The sequence below is a fragment of the Protopterus annectens genome, chromosome 11.part0 (genome assembly GCF_019279795.1).
Source record: "Protopterus annectens isolate FY-2018-M chromosome 11.part0, PAN1.0, whole genome shotgun sequence".
Taxonomy (NCBI): Eukaryota; Metazoa; Chordata; order Ceratodontiformes; family Protopteridae; genus Protopterus; species Protopterus annectens.
In genome coordinates, this window is record NC_056745.1 from 988820785 (window position 1) to 988839041 (window position 18257).

At 41.9% G+C, this 18257-nt stretch overlaps 1 protein-coding gene across 1 annotated transcript in view; it reads right to left on the reverse strand.

The window, feature by feature from the left end:
* The window catches only part of KIN (Kin17 DNA and RNA binding protein), a 416311-nt gene that overhangs the window by 254729 nt on the left and 143325 nt on the right, over window positions 1-18257 (reverse strand). The window contains exon 6 of the mRNA XM_044088362.1: window positions 8506-8554. Coding sequence (XP_043944297.1) covers window positions 8506-8554 — 49 coding nt within the window. The remainder of the gene's footprint in view (window positions 1-8505; window positions 8555-18257) is intronic.

Here is an 18257-nt window from a genome sequence, read left to right on the forward strand (position 1 = left end):
TCAAACTCGAAAAACGAAAATTTCAGGTAGCGGCCGACCAGCACTTGCGAACTGCTTCTGCTTCGGGCTCCCGCACGGCAAGAAAAGCTGATGTAATGGCATCGGCTGCTAGTTTTATACCCCTGATGACCCGACGTCATGGAAGAGGCGACAGCATCTGACGCAGAAATCCCAAGACTCTGGTATTCGTGCCGACTGAGGGCTACCTGCAGGCAGATAACCTAAGTGTGATGACTGCAACAGTGAAACACGAAGAACATCTTCTCAGTCTCCATAAGAGGTGGCTCAACCAATGGTCCATCTCCTGTAGACCTAACTTTCCATGCAACGCTGATGGCCCTAAAGTCCTGGCAACCTACAGCATTAGTGTCCACCACAAGATCTTTCCAAGCATGGTCTCATTAGGCTCAGTTGTCAGTATCCTGCCCAAATAACCATCAGCCATGGAGATGGAAAGGCTTGAAGTACCAGCTCATATTCTGCCTCAGAGAACTTGGTTTTACATGGGGGGGGGTCTCTCATCACAGTCACTATTCTTTCTGTTAGGCTTATTAGGTATTGTTCTGTAAACATGGAAATACATTGGTATTAACATGGTGGTCATGACTGCTCCAAGCAGACCATTATGACACTGTTTATCCCCCTTGACAGTATACCAAGTTGGTGGTCATATGTGTTTATCCTGACAGCTTACATTATGTCAGCCCCATAACACTACTGACAAAAAGGTCCCATATCGCAAAAAAGTACAGTTTTGTACCTACCATAAATGTAGATGTTCGAGGATCCACATTGCTGCAGTCCTAACTATTGGGTAGTCCGCTGTCCAGTCGGCCCGAATACCAAAGTATATGGCTGACGTCGGTCAGGGCGCATTAGACTGACGTCAGTACGTCAGGGTACTAATGCGCATGACCGACGTCATATCCTCAGTCTTTTCTTGCCCCAGATGTCAGAAGACCCTGAAAAGATAAGGCCAAAAACCAAAACTCCCAACATATCTGCACCAAAATATATATATATACAAAATATACAAAATTAGCAGAATATAACCTCACCTACACAACCACCCCTAAACACAGAGGGGAAGGAGGGAGGTAAATTGGACTGCAGCAATGTGGATCCTCGAACATCTACATTTATGGTAGGTACAAAACTGTACTATGTTCTTCATTCCACATTGCTGCAGTCCTAACTATTGGGTAGAATCCCAAAGCAGAGGTAAGGGAGGCTGGCAAATCATAAGGAAGCAGGAGCTGATAACATGCCTTGCAAAATAGCTGTGGCAAAACCAGCCCTAGACTTAGAGTAGAGAGGAAGGTGGTAATGCTTAGAGAAAGTATGCACTGAACTCCAAGTAGCTGCCTCCAAAATATCCTTAGTTGCCACCCCTTAAAAAGCTGTTGAAGTGGCAGTAGCCCTAGTGGAATGAGGCCTAATCCCAGCTGGAATCTCCTTGCCATGATGGGAATAACAAAATGCAATGCAAAACCCAATCCACCTAGAAATAGTTTGTTTTGACACAGGCTTGCCCTGAGAACTCAAAGCAAAAGAAACAAACAACTGCTGAGACTGCCTAAAATCCTTAGTCCTGCTCAAATAATAACGCAATTGCCTGTGTACATCTAAAGTGTGCAAAATCTTTTCCCCTTTATTTTGGGGATCTGCATAAAACGTAGGCAAATGAATAGTTTGGTTTAAAGCCACACTAGAAACCACTTTAGGCATAAAGGAAGGATTAGTACGTAATGATACCCTATCCTTATGAAAAATCAAAAAGGCTCAACCGCCATAAGGGCCTGTAACTCAGAAACCCTTCTTGCAGAAGTAATGGCCAACAAAAAAGCAGTCTTCCATGACAAGTATTTCAGTTCAGCAGTAGCTGCAGGCTCAAAAGGTTGTAGAGTAAGTTTCTCCAACACAAAATTGAGATCCCAAGCAGGAGTAGGAGCTCTATGTGGGGGTCTTATATTCTTTGCCCCTCTAAGAAATTGCTTGAACAAAGGATGTGAAAACAATGGTGGGTCACAATCATAGTGAGCTGAAATTGCTGCAGCATGAATCTTAATGGAAGAGAAAGACAAACCTTTGTCCAGTAACTCAGTAAGATATTGAAGGGCCACACTCAAATTAGGCTCTGAAATCTCCAAATTCTTTGCTGCAGTCCAAAATAAAAATCTCTTCCATTTTTCTGCGTACACTTTCCTTGTACTAGGTCTTCTGGCTTCCATAATCACATTTAAAACTTGTTGAGGAAGTTGAGACCTGCTGTCTTTCAAAACAGAATATGCCAGGCTGTTAGATGAAGAGAGTGAAGCTTGACATTGAGCAGACGACCGTCCTTCTGAGACAACAGATGTGGAATCAAGGGTAAAGGCCAAGGAGGCTTCTTTACCAGATTCCTCAGTAATGGGTACCAGTGCTGCCGAGGCCAATCTGGAGCTATTAAAATCATCCTTGGCTTGTCTTGTCTGACCTTTAGAAGCACCTTTGGAAGAAGAGGCAGAGGTGGAAACGCATACACATGAAGATTTTTCCAACTGAAAGAAAGAGCATCCACTTTCCAAGCTGTGTGATGAAACCTCTTTGTGCAAAACTTTGGCAGCTGGTGGTTTAGTGGAGAAGCGAACAGATCTATGTCTGGAGTTCCCCAGGACACTGTCAACTTTTGAAATACATGAAGATCCAGTTTCCACTCGTGGGGATCCATGATTTGTCTGCTTAACACATCTGCTAAGGAGTTCTGTGCTCCCGGCAGAAACCTTGCCTGAAGAGTTAGTTGCAAGCTTAGGGCAGTCTCCCATAAAATCATTGCTTGCCTGCACAATGGGTAAGAATGTGTTCCCCTTGTTTGTTGATGTACCACATGACAGTTGTGTTGTCTGTTAGAATCAACACCTGCCCTGGAAGAAGTAACTCCTTGAAAGCCATTAATGCAAACTGGACTGCTAACATCTCCTTCATGTTGATATGTAGATGCTGTAGTCTGGCAGGCCACTTGTCTTGTATCCACTTTCCATTTAGATGAGCTCCCAAGCAATGTCTGAGGCATCTGTCGTTAGAATCTGACTCGCCTCTGGCCGGGTCACAGAGAGTCCCTTGTTTAGGTGACATTCCTGAGCCCACCACAAAAATTCCTTTTGAATGCAAGGTATTATTTGAATGACAGTGTCCAAATCCTGGCAGTGCTGTGTCCATAGATTTTGAGATACCATTGTAGCTTCCTCATATGCAGTTTGGCATTGGGAAGCACCAGAATACAAGATGCCATGAACCCTAAGGCTTGAAGGACTGTCCTTGCAGTCAGCCCGGACTGAAGAGATAGTTGATGGAAGTAACTGGAAAGATTCTTTTGTTTGTCCGGGGTTAAAAGGCCATCTGGGCTGCTGTATTCAGTCTCACACCCAGAAAGCACATGTCTTGAGAGGGTACTAGACTGGACTTTATTTCGTTCACAGAATACCCTAGGCATCTTAGCACTGCTATGACATATTCCAAATGCTGTAGAAGGTCTTCCTTTTCTTGAGCCAGAATCAGGCAATCGTCCAAGTAAGGATAGATTTGAATTCCTTTTAGCCTGAAGTAAGCTATCACTGGAGCCAGAACCTTTGTGAATACTCTGGGCAGTAGATAAGCCAAAGGGCAATGCAGAGAACTGATAATGAGAATTTCCAGCTCGAAAACGCAGATACTTTCTGCAACTTAATCTTATAGGCACATGAAGGTAAGCTTCCTTGAGATCTAAAGTTACCATCCAGTGATCCTTGCCCAGCAGAGGTAAAAGCTGTTGTAACGTCAACATTTTGAACTTGGGAATGTCCAGATAAGTGTTGAGGATAGATAAATCCAAAATTGGTCTCCACGTGTTCCCCTTCTTTGGTACTAGGAACAGGCGAGAATAAAATCCTAGGCCCCTTTCTGGCACAGGAACCGGCTGAATGGCCCCTATTTGGAGTAACTGAGAAATTTGCTCGTGAGCCTCTTGTCTTTGTAGAGGAGGAATGTCTGGCATGCCTTTGAAAGGAGGCAAGGTATGGAAATAAAACCTGTAACCGTGGTGAATGATATCCAGAACCCATTTGTCTTGGGTAATTAAATCCCAATTTTCTTTGAAAAGAGACAGTCTTCCTCCTAGAGGTGCCACCAGGCGAGAAGGTACTGGCAGCTGAAAAGGCAGGTCATTGGGTCTGCTTACGAAAGGACTGACCCCTGCCCTCACCAGAAGTCTGAGCAGGTGAACCCCCTGCCCTAGGCCTAAAAGCACCTTGAGCTCTGCCCCTACCACGTCTAGACCTACCCCTAGACTGGGAATCATAAGCAGGATAAGTCCATCCCTTAGCAGGCCAATTTCTACTAAACTTGGAGGCTGCACCTGCAAAAAATCCTTAACAGTCTGCATAGACTTAGCCTTGTCCTCCATCTTCTTTAAAACTGCTTCCACAGGCGAACCAAACAACACATCAGACTGTAAAGGAGCATCCAAAATCCTTGTCTTAACATGCTCAGCTAAGTTCTGATCTCTCAACCAGGCGTGCCTACGAAGAACAGAACCAGTGGCAGCCACCCTGGAGGAGGCCTGCACAGCATCAAAACCACATTGCAGGGAATGTTTACCCACTTGTTCAGACACATGAACTAAATCCTGCAACTCTTTACACTCAATACCTTCCGCCAGAACATCCACCTTAGATTTCAACTGCGAAAGAAGAAAATTCTGATATTTTAACATGTGAAACTGACAATTCAACGCCCTCATGGCTAAAGTGGAAGAAGTATACACTTTCTTTCCCCATCTATCCAAAGCCCTTGCCTCTTTATCAGGAGGGACAGGATTTTTAACAACTGAGGCCTTCACACCTTTAGGCCCCTGAGAGACAGTTTCCGGGTCTGCCCTAGGACTCTTAAAAAGATACTTATGAGCTTCAGGCACCCTATAATACCTATCCGGTTTAACTGGGGCAGGAGGCAAAGAATCCGGATTCAGGGAAGCCTCTGCAAAAACATCTTCCACCACATTCAAAACAGGAGGAATAGCTAAAGGCCTGTGCTGGGGTAAAAACAAGAATTCCCTAAGCCTTTTCCTGGAATCAGAGAAATCTTGACCTTCCCATTTAAATTGCTCCCTCATGGAATGCAGAGTATCTGAAAATGAAAAATCCTCAGGAGGGGAAGCCGAAGGAGTAGAATCATCCACATCAGAATCAGAATAAGGAGGGAACTCCTGCAAGTCTTCAGCCGAAGACTCAGAAGCCTCCGAGCATTGCTCAAAACTCTCAAACTCAGATTCCACCCTAGGCCTCTTATCAGGAGGGGGCATAGAACCCCTTATCATAGTAATCAAATCCTCTGCCATTTTAGGCATATGTTTCTTAGGCAAAGACCCTGAAGTACTAGGAGAAACCCCCACTGAAGCAAAACTCGGCCTGCCCCTCAAAGAAGCCTTGGAAACAGAAGGGGAGGCTCTGACCACCTTAGGAAGAGAGGGAAGAACAGCCACCTGAGAAGCCCCCTCAGCCTGGCCTACTTCCTGAGAGGATACATCCTGTAACAGTAAAGTCTCTCCCTGAGACTCCAAAGAAACACCTGGCAAAACCTCCGGCTCTACTGAGCCCTCTAAAGAACCGACGTCTGGGACTGTCGGTTCCTCCACTCTAGGCTTTGCTGTTTTGTCCTTGCGTTTTTAGCGAAGCGCCGGAGCATCCGGCGGCATTTTATAATTACAACGCTTCCCAAACACTAACCTGGCACAGTCTAACCTTCTCTTAATAGTGCGTTTGTTAAATCTAGCACAAGAGCGGCATCCAACAACGCCGTGCTCAGGCCCTAAACAAGGTATACACAAAGTATGGTAATCCCTATGAGGTATCTGTTTCCCACAAGAAATACAGTTATTCACTTTTTCTGACATCCGGTTAAATACTGAGGCAAGAAAAAACCAAAATATTCCCCAACGGGGTACTTAGCCAACTTTGATTCGGTCTGAAACTCTGGCTTCAGAAACTTTCAGAACGCCAACCTGCACTCGCAAAATTGCTTCTGCATCGGACCATGCGGCAAAAAAGACTCAGGATATGACGTCGGTCATGCGCATTAGTACCCTGATGTACTGACGTCAGTCTAATGCGCCCTGACCGACGTCAGCCATATACTTTGGTATTCGGGCCGACTGGACAGCGGACTACCCAATAGTTAGGACTGCAGCAATGTGGAATGAAGAACATCCTTAAGACTTCCATTTACCGGTGACACAAACATTTCTTCTCACTGTTAAGAAGACTTGCAGATGTGTTACAATTAGAAGTTAGAAGCTATACACCAGGCAAATGGTTTCCATTCACTCTGCTCTGTGTACCACATCTTCATACATACTGTAAATGACATAGTCTGTTTATTGTGAATTGTAAGGTTATCCATGCTCTGCATACTACATAAGCAAATTTATAATAGCTTTCCAACTTCTGTCGCTTTTACTGCACTGCTCAGCAGTTTATTACTGCTTCTTTTACTGTACGTGCATCATTACATTTGTGTCGCACTCCTGAGCTGGGTCTAAAAAAAGTCCACGGAGTTCATTGATCAAAACACATAAATGAATGAACCCATCACTAAATCTCAACAAGTCACATTCTCCTGAGAGACACTGCCAAGTGCAGAGCCATTCAGTCCATTACCAAATGGTATACCCAAACTCATAGTCAGTGGTTGATCACAGTTTCTATCACACTGACCTACATTCTCTCAGAAATTATGAGAAAACTGCTACCACTACTGCACACACACCCTCTAATAAATAGGAGGAAAGCTGCAATCACAGTCTTCAAAATCAGAAGCGAAAAGAAACCAGGAACATTAAACCAGGAAAAACCCAGCTCAAAAAATAGGAAAAACCCAGCTCAAAAAACAGAAAATAAAATGTAAAATTAAGTAAACAGACAGCTGAAAGTATAGTCTTTTAAATAAGAGATTCACAGAGAGATAGTGGGAGGATAAAACTTAAGTTCATGTCACCTAATGCTAACCTAATCTAAAGGACTTCTGTGAACTGAGTAGGTAAGTGAGTGGTACACGTGGCCTATCCATAATTCAGAAAAACTTAACAGATTTTCTGACAGTAGCTGAACTTTAAGATGATCACAGGAGCCAGTAAAGGGCAAGTCAATCATTGAAAGTACACAGGATCAACAATAATTGCTATAGCAGCTAGCACTATTACAGTGGTAGGTTAAAGCAGGGCATTTTACTCTATATCATGCAGGAGATCCATCTTGAACACTGAAAATCTGATCATTATATGTCAGAGACTCATCATACTCTTCTGAATTTTATGTGTGACTTGTGTTTTTTTTTTTCAATTATTACTAGGGCCAGTCTTAAAAGCAGATGACTTAGAAGAAGTTGGTAAAAAATGCATAGTCATTTGTAACAAGGTAAAATACCACTAAACCTTTTAGTCAAAATTAACTACTAGAGACACCCTGGTTATCAAGGGGGCTGATGGCCCACTCCCATATGTTGTACTGCATATACACACCTAGTATACTACAGTAGACTCAAGTATGAGTGTTTACCCCACTGACAGCCAGCCCTTATACACGTCAACCACAAATGCTGGAAAATAATAATCCTTGGGAGAGGGAAACCAAGGCACGTTTCAAACCCACAACATGAAAAGAACCACAGATGTACCTAGCTATTCTTCTTCCCAATGTCGTCCCTCAATCTGCTTCCCCTTAAATTTCAGTTGAAGCAAAAAGTGGGGAAAAAAGGTATTTTCCTCAGACTTTAGAATCAAGGAAAAGAAATTCATCTCTTCTTTTAGACTGCAGCAAACTATTTGCTACAATACTGGTATGCAGCTTAGGTTCATAGATTAGTTCTAGACTAACTGCCCTTGTGAGCCATTTTAAGCCTAGCCAGTTATCCCTTGGGAGACTCGAGCCCTGCACCTTGTGTTTGTAAGGCAAACACATTAACCATTTAGCCACCCTCCCAACTGCTGCAGTTTATGTCAAATGAAGTGCTACACCACTTCTGTTCTGACCGCAAATGTAACAGTGGCATTTCTGACTGCCACCAAATCACAAAATACTGACCAAGTCCCCAAATACTTTGCACTTGGGACAGCTGTGCCCTTGGCCCCACTTTAGCTGCACTTCTGGAAACAACTTCAACCTCTGCCATATGACTGGAAACTAAAAATTACAGCATCAGGTGCTATATATAAAACTAAGATTGTCAATGGTACAGCCTGCCTCAAAGCTGATGAATCATCACATCAACATGACTGCCTTTCAAAAACTTTTCAAGTAGTCCCATAGATGAGTGGTGTATAACGAAGTGGAAGACGCACATCAGAAGACATTGGGTCATATACATAAAAAATAAAGTACACCAAATGTCAAACTGGAATACATTCTGGCCACTTATTTCTAGAAAGAAAAATTAATGGAATGAGAGCCAATAGTTTTTAAAACACTTGTAAATTACTTGAAACACTTCAGTTACCTTTCTCTTCTTCATTTTCCCTTTTTAATTCTGTATAAACGGGAGCCTCCTTAAAAAACAGAACAGAAATATGTGACAATAAAGCATTGGCTAGTGAAGACTTACATTCACAAACATTCCTTTCTCCTCCTGTGTCAGTCCATCTTCGTTTTTAATGTCATGCCTCCCAACCCCACCAAACACGCACACAAGCACACACGCACAGCAGACATGAACATAAGCATATTGGCATTCATCTCCCCTACCAACAAACTAAGACCTCACTTGTAAAACTCCTTATCTGCATCCATTTATGTTCACTTTTGCATTGAAAGTGTATACCAATGTCTCCTATAAGGTTAGCTAGCAAGCTGCCACAACAGATAATCATTTAAAACCAGCAACAACAGTAGCTTAGAAACAGCAGTGAAAAATCTTAACAGTGTAAAGAAAACATTACATAACTGTTGAAATATGATTACAATCGTATATGTTTTCACACAACTAAGTCTGTAAAAGTTAATTTTTCTAATGTTCATGACAATTACACATACATTTATTGGCAGCACTGTAAAAATGCAGATGTGAATGAAAAACAAACGTGTCAAATGAAGAACTGGGATACAAGCAACCGGGTGCATATATGTATCTTTTTAACTCATTAGCACAACATACTACGCAAATATTTAGCCATGTGAAAAATCAAAACACGTGCCAGTTATGTACCAAACCACACAGCCTAGAGTCATGCTTTAATATCACCATATCTGCATCAAAATTCTGCAACTTGAAAACATTCCTCGAACACAAACATTTAATTATCCATTAAACAATTTGCAGAACTCAAGAAATGATATTTTAAAGCAGTATTTACAACTCTATGGACTACTCAAACCCCAAGTTGGTTTGCAACTCAGATATGCCCCTATTTATTGTGCTTAGATGCTGTGATTAGAAGATACTCCTAAGGAAAAGAAAGGGAAATTAATAAATATGCTAAATGGGTTTCCCCAAACATACTGTTTTTGCATGATTATACACACCCCAATAGACGCACATTAAATCTTTCCAGCATCTCGGTATATAATTACAATCTTAAAATGATAACTAACTTCACATACTCTACACACTGTCATCCTTTTACTTGCTTCAAAAAAATTAGATAAATGTTTAGGTGCAAACACACACAAATGCATATATATCAAAGGGTGTACTAAAAATAAAGAGTACCCCAGTATCAACGTTCATAACACTGACAAATATCAACAAAAACGTCAACATGCCAGCTTCGAGAGAATACTTGAGTATGCAAGTCAACAGTATCTTTTTGCAGGAGGGCTGCTGCCTCCACACAGACACAGACACAGACACACACACACACACACAAATAGTTACTTCTGAACTCCTATGGGAGGCCCACACACACATTGGTCCAAAAATATCCATATTTATGGGGACATGATAATATGAAGTACTTAGGAGTATGGATTAGAAATTACTCTGTTGTGGCAGCCAAGGATATGTGGGAAGAAACTACACAGATGATACAAAAATTGAGAAACTGGAAGCTTTGTTATATGGATACGGATACTAAGATACAAGCAATTAAAATATTTTAGTCCCGTTTGTCTTATACACAGGTCAGGCATATTTTTATCAACCAGAGGAGAAGCTGTGGATAGTAATTAAAAAGTTGAAGGATTTTATCTGGGAAGGGAAGATAGCAAAGGTCAAGTGGGATAAGATGATTCTTCCAATCGAACAAGGCGGACTAGGATTACCCAATTTGAGGGGGCATTTTAGAGCAACACAGTTAAGGCTCTTATACATAGCACAAGCAAGAAACTATAATTCAAAGTGGAAAGAAATGATGATGACACGGGGGGGGGGGGCTCAAGAAATCAGGAGAGATTGGGATTTTAGATGCAGACTTAAGTAGAACAACAAAAATCATACAGAGTATTACATTCATAAAATAGCAGGGAGTATTCTAAGAATTAAACCAACTCAAGAATGGAGAAAAGAGATTCTGCAGATAGGGAGGACTGTGGTTAGGGATACAAATAGGCAAGAGGGGGCTGGAATTTATAGGCGAAAACCGGCAAAAGAACCAAGGTATTGGGAACAAATAACTAGAAAGGGAAAGGTAACAGAATGGGAAGAGGCCAAGAATTTATTTGGACTGCAGGTTAGAGACTGCCTTCCCTATCAAGGATTGATATCAGAGGATAGGCATAGAGAAAGAAATAGGGGGTTTAAATGAAAGACCAGCACTGGTAGAGTTTTTAATAGAATCTAGAACAGAAGCTGCCATTAAAAAAGGAATAATTAGTACAGCATGTAAAATATTGCATGACAATTATAAGAATCAATCAGAGGAGGTTAGAAAGGATTGGGAAGAGAGATCGGATACGCAATTCACAAACAGACAATAGGGGGATATATGTGCATCTTCCAAATACGCAACAAAGTCTAGAAGATTTACGATATTTGCCTGGAAGTGTTTACATAGGTATTTTTAAACCCGAAGTAGACTACAAAGAATTTTTCCTCAGGTGAACAGCAAATATTGGAGGTGCAACGGGCAAGAAAAAGGTGGCTGGAAACATTTGTTCGGAGTGTAATGAGCTGGCCAACTTTAGGGATTCCCTGCGAACCCACTCTGTCAAAGATGCTGGGTGAGCAGACTAGATTGACTGGGGAGATTTTTTTTGAGCTATGATACAGAATCAGAACTGCCTAGACATAGTAAAGCTTTGCTGAGTCTAAATTATGGTGGCTGCCAAACAGCATTTACTAGTAAATGGAAATCAAAGTCGAAACCAACTTTACTAACTATACAGAAAAAAATGGGAATTGTGGAAACTATATATGCAGAGAAGGAACAAGGTTTAAGAGGTAGGATTTGAATGAGCCATATAATGTTTAGCGGACAATGACTGGATAGATAAGTGATGTATAATATTTGCAACTTCAGTTGTTTCAATGGTATCTGTGATGTATAATGTTTGCAACTAAAGTGGTGTCAATGTTTGTTTTTCATTTATATAAATGTAAGATTACCTATGGCATACATGACAATTTAATAAAGATTTTTTTTTCAATAAACGAGTAATGAGGAGAGAGCATATTCCCCCTCCCCAATACCATGGTGATCTTGACCTACTGACAGGCATCTGTTTTGTTGACCAAACTGTGCTGACAAACCATATATCGAATATAATCACAGTCAACTACATTACAATATTTTTATACACTATATTACATGAGAAACAGTAAACATACACATATACAGTAGATATAAAAAGTGTACAAACCCCTGTTAAAATGCTAGGTATGTGATATAAAAATTGAGAGACTATATAATTTCAAAACTTTTCCCACCTTTAATGTTACCTATAACCTGTACAATCCAAATGAAAAACATGCAAATCTGTAATAAAACGTGCAATAAGATGGTTGCATAAGTGTGCACACCCTTAAACTAATACTTTGTTAAAGCACCTTTTGATTTAATTACAGCATTCAGTCTTCTTGGGCAAGAGTCTATCAGCATGGCACATCTTGACTTGGCAATATTTGCCTACTCTTCCTTGCAAAAGCATTCCAAATCTGTCAGATTGTGAGGGCATCTCTTGTGTACAGCCCTCTTCAGGTCATTTCTATTGGGTTTAGGTCTGGGCTCTGGCTGGGATATTCCAAAACTTTAATTTTCTTCTGGTGAAGCCATTCTTTCGTTGATTTGGATGTATGCTTGGAGTCACTGTTGTGTTGAAAGGTGAAATTCCTCTTCATCTTCAGCTTTCTAGCAGACGCCAGAAGGTTTTGGGCCAAAAGTGACTGGTATTAGGAACTGTTCATAATTACCTTGACTACAGCTCCAGTTCCAGCGGAAGAAAAGCAACCTCAAAACATGATACTGCCACCACCATGCTTTACCGTGGGGATGGTGTTCTTTTGGTGATGCGAAGTGTTGTTTTTGGGCCAAACTTACCTTTTGGAATTGTGGCCAAAAAGTTCAACCTTGGTCTCATCAAACTATAACACATTTTCTCACATGCTTTTGGGAGACATGATGTATTGTTTTGCAAATTTTAGCCGGGCCTGAACGTTTTTCTGTGTAAGAAAATGCTTCAGTCTTGCAACCCTACCCCATAGTCCAAACATATGGAGAATATGAGGGATTGTTGTCACATGTAGTTCACAACCAGTACTTACCAGAAATTTCTGCAGCTCCTTCAGTGTTGCTGTAGGTCTCGACAGCCTCCCTGACCAGTTTTTGCCTTGTCTTTTCATCAATTTTGGAGGGACGTCCAGTTCTTTGCAACGTCACGGTTGTCCCATATTTTCTCCACTTTTTGATGACTTTCACTGTGTTCCATGGTATATCCAATGCAGTGGAAATTTTTCTGTACCCTTCTCCTAACTTGTACCATTCAACATTGAGATCCCTTTGATGCTTTGTAAGCTCCCTGCGAACCATGGCTTTTGCTGTAGAAGACAACTGAGCACATCCTACTAGGAACACCCTACTAGGACAGCTGAACTTTATTTAGGGTTAACCAGAGTCTCTCTAACTGATGGCAGGTGTGTACCCAAGAAGACTGAATGTTGTAATTAAAACAAAAGGTGCTTCAACAAAGTATTAGTTTAAGGGTGTACACACAACAAAGTATTAGTTTAAAGGTGTGCATACTTATGCAACCAGCTTATTGTATGTTTTTTTTTTATATTTTTTCCTCTAACAGATTTGTTTGTTTTTCAATTGAACTGTACAGGTTATATGTCACATTAAAGGTGGGAAAAGTTTTGAAATTATTTATTGTGGTCTCATTTTTTTTTTAATATTGCAAAAACCTGGCACTTTAACAGGGGTGTGTACATTTTTTATATCCACTGTATATGTGTGTATATATATATATATATATATATATATATATATATATATATATACATAAGTTCCTCACCAAAAGGATAAAGGGACTCCAAAATCTGTCATATGCTGCCAGATTGAAGAAACTCCAGCTCTATTCAGTCGCATACCGTCTGCTCAGAGGTGACATGTGCCTGACATACAAGGCCATGTCCAACCCGGAATTAATGGACATGCTCCACCTCAAAAAATCCAAATCCACCAAAACCACTAGAGCAAGCGACTTAAACCTTAGCACGGATATAAATAGGACGTGCTGGAGGGATAGATTTATCATTCAGAGACTCCCTATGCTGTGGAATAAAATCCCGGTCCATGTGAGGCAGAGCACCTCGCTGGCTCTGTTCAAGAGAAATCTTGACCTGTGGATGGGAGATCGTAGGTTTACCCCGGGAATCATCTCTGTGTCACTGCTGGACAGAGGCACAACAAACTAATGGGCACAGTATTTTTTCATATAAGGGGTGGCGTAAGCCACAAAACTTTGGGCTAGGCTTATAAATGCCTTAGGGCAGATAGCCTAGTATAAACCTATGAACCTATATATATATATATATATATATATATATATATATATATATATATATATATATATGGATCTATGTTGTAATATCGAAAATACATTTCAGCGAAACGTACATGAGCAAACTCACTTATGCGAAAGTGCATTTTATTGAAAATGCACTTTTGGGAAAAAAACAAAACGCCAAAAAAACTACACAAATAAAACACTACTCACTTTTATGCAGGGAGGCCAGTACGAGTAAATTTGGATATTTCTCTACCTGCAGTATGCAATGGCTGGAGCCAAGCATTTTGTTAATACTCTGGGCACAGTAGATAAGCCAAAGGGAAGTGCAGAGAACTGATAGTGCATAGAGCCTGCCCTGAAAGGTAGATATTTCCTGCATGACTCCCTTATGGGGATGTGCAGATAAGCTTCTTTTAAGTCTAGAGTGACTAACCAAGCATCCTTGACTAGCATAGGGAGAAGCTGTTGCAGGATAAGCATCTTGAATTTTGAGACGACCAGAAAGGTGTTGAGAATTGAAAGATCCAGGATTGGGTGCCAACAGCCCTCTTTTCTGGGCACCAGGAAAAGTCTGGAGTAGAAACCCTGATCTCTTTGTTCTACAGGAACAGGCTGGATAGCTCTGATATTGAACAGGGAAAGTGCTTGCTTTTGAGCCTCTGCTCACTGGTTTGGAGGAAGGTCTGGAAACCCGCTTGGGGTTGGCAGTGAATGGAAGTAGAATTTGTACCTTTGGGACACAATGTTTAGGACCCATCGGTCCTGAGTGATGGACATCCAGTTTTTTGCATAAAGGGCAAGTTTTTCTCCTAGGGGCACAAGCTGTTGGGCAGGGCTGGGAAGTAGATTTGAGAAGTCATTGTGAACTTTTTCCATAAGGGGGCGGCTTACCACTCCCTGTTTTTTGGGGTGGGGGCACTCCATTGCTTAGATCTCTGCATACCCTAAGACTGTAGTCCGGGTGGCCTGTTTCCCCTGGGTCTTGTCTGGGAAGGCCTGGAAGGGGCTAGGAAAGGACCAGTGTTTTGAAGGGCAATGCCTACTGAATCTAGGTGGTTGCACTTCTAAGAATTCTTTAACAGTTTGCATAGATTTAGTTTTTTCTTCCATCTTTAAGAACTTCTTCTGCTTTGGTGCCAAGCAAACAATCCTTATTTAAAGGAACATCTAGTAATTTGGATTTGACATGATTTGGCAAGGTTTGCTCCTTCAGCCAAGCATGTCTTCTCAATACAGAACCAGTGACTGCAGCCCTGCGAGATGCTTCCAGGGCATCAAAGCCACACTGCAAAGTATGCTTACTAACTTGGTTTGCAGAATGCATTAGCTCTTGTAAATCTTTATTTTCTGCACAATCTGGAAATACCATTTTTTGTTTAATTAGTTCTATAATATGTTGCTGGTACTTCAGCATGTGAAACTGGCAATTCAATGCCCTGATAGCAAGAGTTGCAGAGGTATATACCTTCTTACCCCATCTGTCTAAAGCTCTGGAATCCCTGTCCGAAGGGGTAGGATTTTTGGCTGTAGTAGCCTTAATACCTTTGGGTCCCTGGGAAATGATCTCTGGATCAGCAGTAGGATTCTTGAAAAGAAACTTGTGGGAATCTGGTACTCTGTAGTACTGGCCAAGTTTCCTAGGGGCTAGATTGGATTCCATAAAAACATCATCTACAACATTCAGGACAGGGGGTATAGCTAGAGGCCTGTGCTGAGGCAATTCTAAAAATTCTCCGAGTTGCTTTTTGGACTGAAGGTAGTCTTGGCATCATTCCCAGTGGAAATGCTCTCAAAGTATGTAAGGTTTTACCAAAAGAAAAATCCGCTGGATGGGAGGCAGAGGAAATGGATTCCTCTGCATCTGAATCCTCATAGGCTGATAAGGGCATGTCCTGATAATCAGAATGGTCAGAGTCATCGGACTCCTGGTCTGTAGAATCAGAAGGTAACTCAATTCTTTGTCTCTTAGCAGGGGAAGGCTGGCTTTCCCTAATTAGCATAATTAGATCTTCAACCATTCTAAGCATTTGTTTTTGTGGCATGGGAGCTTGAGCATGCACTTTGGTCATTGGTTTTCTAGACATAGTGCATATTCTGGGCCTAAGAAACTCTGTAGTTTGGCTAAAAAGGAAGTTGTTGGTTTGATTCGAACATCGATAAGACGGAATACACCCTCAGAAGTCGGTACTTGCACAGCGGCTCCGGACGCTTCCAAGGTAAAGACATCCACTGGTTCCACAGTCAAAGAAGCATTTTGCGGCATACTGGACTCCGAATTTGTCTCAGCAGAGGCCTGTGAATTCACAGAAGTGGGGCATCAGGGGCTGCAAAGGCACCTCACTGAGTACCGGCGGACTGGTGACTAGCTTAACGGAAGCATCGTCGGCAGTTTTTGGACCTATGCGGTCTGCCTCTGTCTTTATCGTTACATTTTTTCGGAAGATCGGCAGTTGGATGGCTTATCGAAGCCATTTCGGAAAATGGAGAATGACAGTGAAAGAATTTAGCGACAAAAATAGCCCGATGACGAATGGTTCGGGCGTTAAACAAGGCACAAAACTGACAGCGAGGGACGTCGTGGTCTGGGCCTAAACAGGTGATACAGTAAGAATGAAAATCTCTGAGGTATTTGCTTTCCATGGGCAAGACAATTGTTAACTTTTTCTGACATCGGTTAGAGCAAGCAAAAAGGTTCCCCAATGGGGTACTTAGCTTTAGAAGACTTCAGGATTATCAACTCGAAAAATGAAAATTTCAGGTAGCGACCGACCAGCACTTGCAAACTGCTTCAGGCTCCTCCTCCGCAAGAAAGACTGATGTAATGGCGTCAGCTGCCCGTTTTATACCTCTGACGACCTGACATCATGGAAGAAGCGACAGCATCTGACGCAGAAATACCAAGACTCTGGTATTCGGGCCGACTGAGGGCTTCCTGCAGGCAGGTAACCCAAGTGTGATGACTGCAACAGTGAAACACGAAGAACATTACCCATGTACAACTGCTGAGTAGGCAGAGGAACCTAAAAAGGCAGACCTGGAGTCAGTAAATTCTAGGGAATCCACCACTGGAGCTCGAGTTTGAAATAAGTGGAGCTCAAGTTTTGAGACAAAGATTGAGAGGAACCAGATCTCCACAGGGTGGCAGTGCAGTCGAGATACCACTAAAATTTCCTCATGTGGAGGTTGGCAAAGAGACCCATGGAAATGGTGGATGCCATGTACTTCAAGGCTTGGAGAAATTCCCTTGCAGGAAGGACTGCAAAAGGTAGAAGGGATTGAAATAAGTAGTCAAAGCAAGGACTTTGGGAGGCAAGCCAAGACTGGAATTGTCTGAATCCTGCAACCCAGGAACACCTGACTTCACTATGCTTCTTCTATGCAGTGTGAAATGTAGATCCTGAAGCAGGAGCTGCTAAGACAGGGCTTAAATCAAAAAGATTGACCAAGTAAGGTACTATTTGAATTCCTTGACGTCTGCAGAAGGCTACCACAGGGGACTATTATTTGGTAAAGTCCCTTTGAGCTGTAGAAAGCCCAAAAGGCAAAGCAAAGAACCGATAATGTGAACAGACAAACAAAAACTTCCCGAAGAGAAGGTGAATAGGAATGTGGAGGTAAACATCCTGCAAATCTAGGGATACCAATAAAGCTTGAGGAAGTAACAGAGTGAGAATTGTCTAAAGAGATAACATCCAGAAAGATGGAACCTTTAAAAAGGGGGTTTGAGAAAGGATAGGTCTAGAATGGGCCTCCATGAATTTTCCTTCCTGGGAACCAGAAATATCCTGGAATAAAAAAAAAAAAACTGTTCCCTGATGAGACAACAGGACAGGCTGGATGGTCCAACAAGGAGGAGGCTGTGGAAGGCTTAAGAATGAAGGAAAGGACTTCCATTATCCAAAATGGTTATTTATGGTCTGTTGCCAAACAAGAAAAGAAAGTGTCAGACAGAGGAATCTAATTGAGGAGTAGAAGTGGCTGAATGCCAAAGAAAAGCAGATTTGTCAGGGAAGGAGGCCTTTGACCCTTAGAACCATGAAAAGGCTTATCTGGAAAATCTCTCCTAGAAGCCCTCTTGCCCCAGAAGGCTGTTTAGGTTGCTTATGAGCAAAGTTTACCCCTGAACAGTGTTAATTCAGCAGCAGTAGTGCCAAAGAGATTCTGGTTGTCTAAGGGGGAGTCTAATAATTTGGTCTAGATGTCTTCAGGCACAGCCTGGAGACGCAACCAGGAATACCACCTCAGATCCAGATGCAGCTGCCCTGCAGAAGGCATCACCAACAACATAACTGCATTTGATAAAATAAT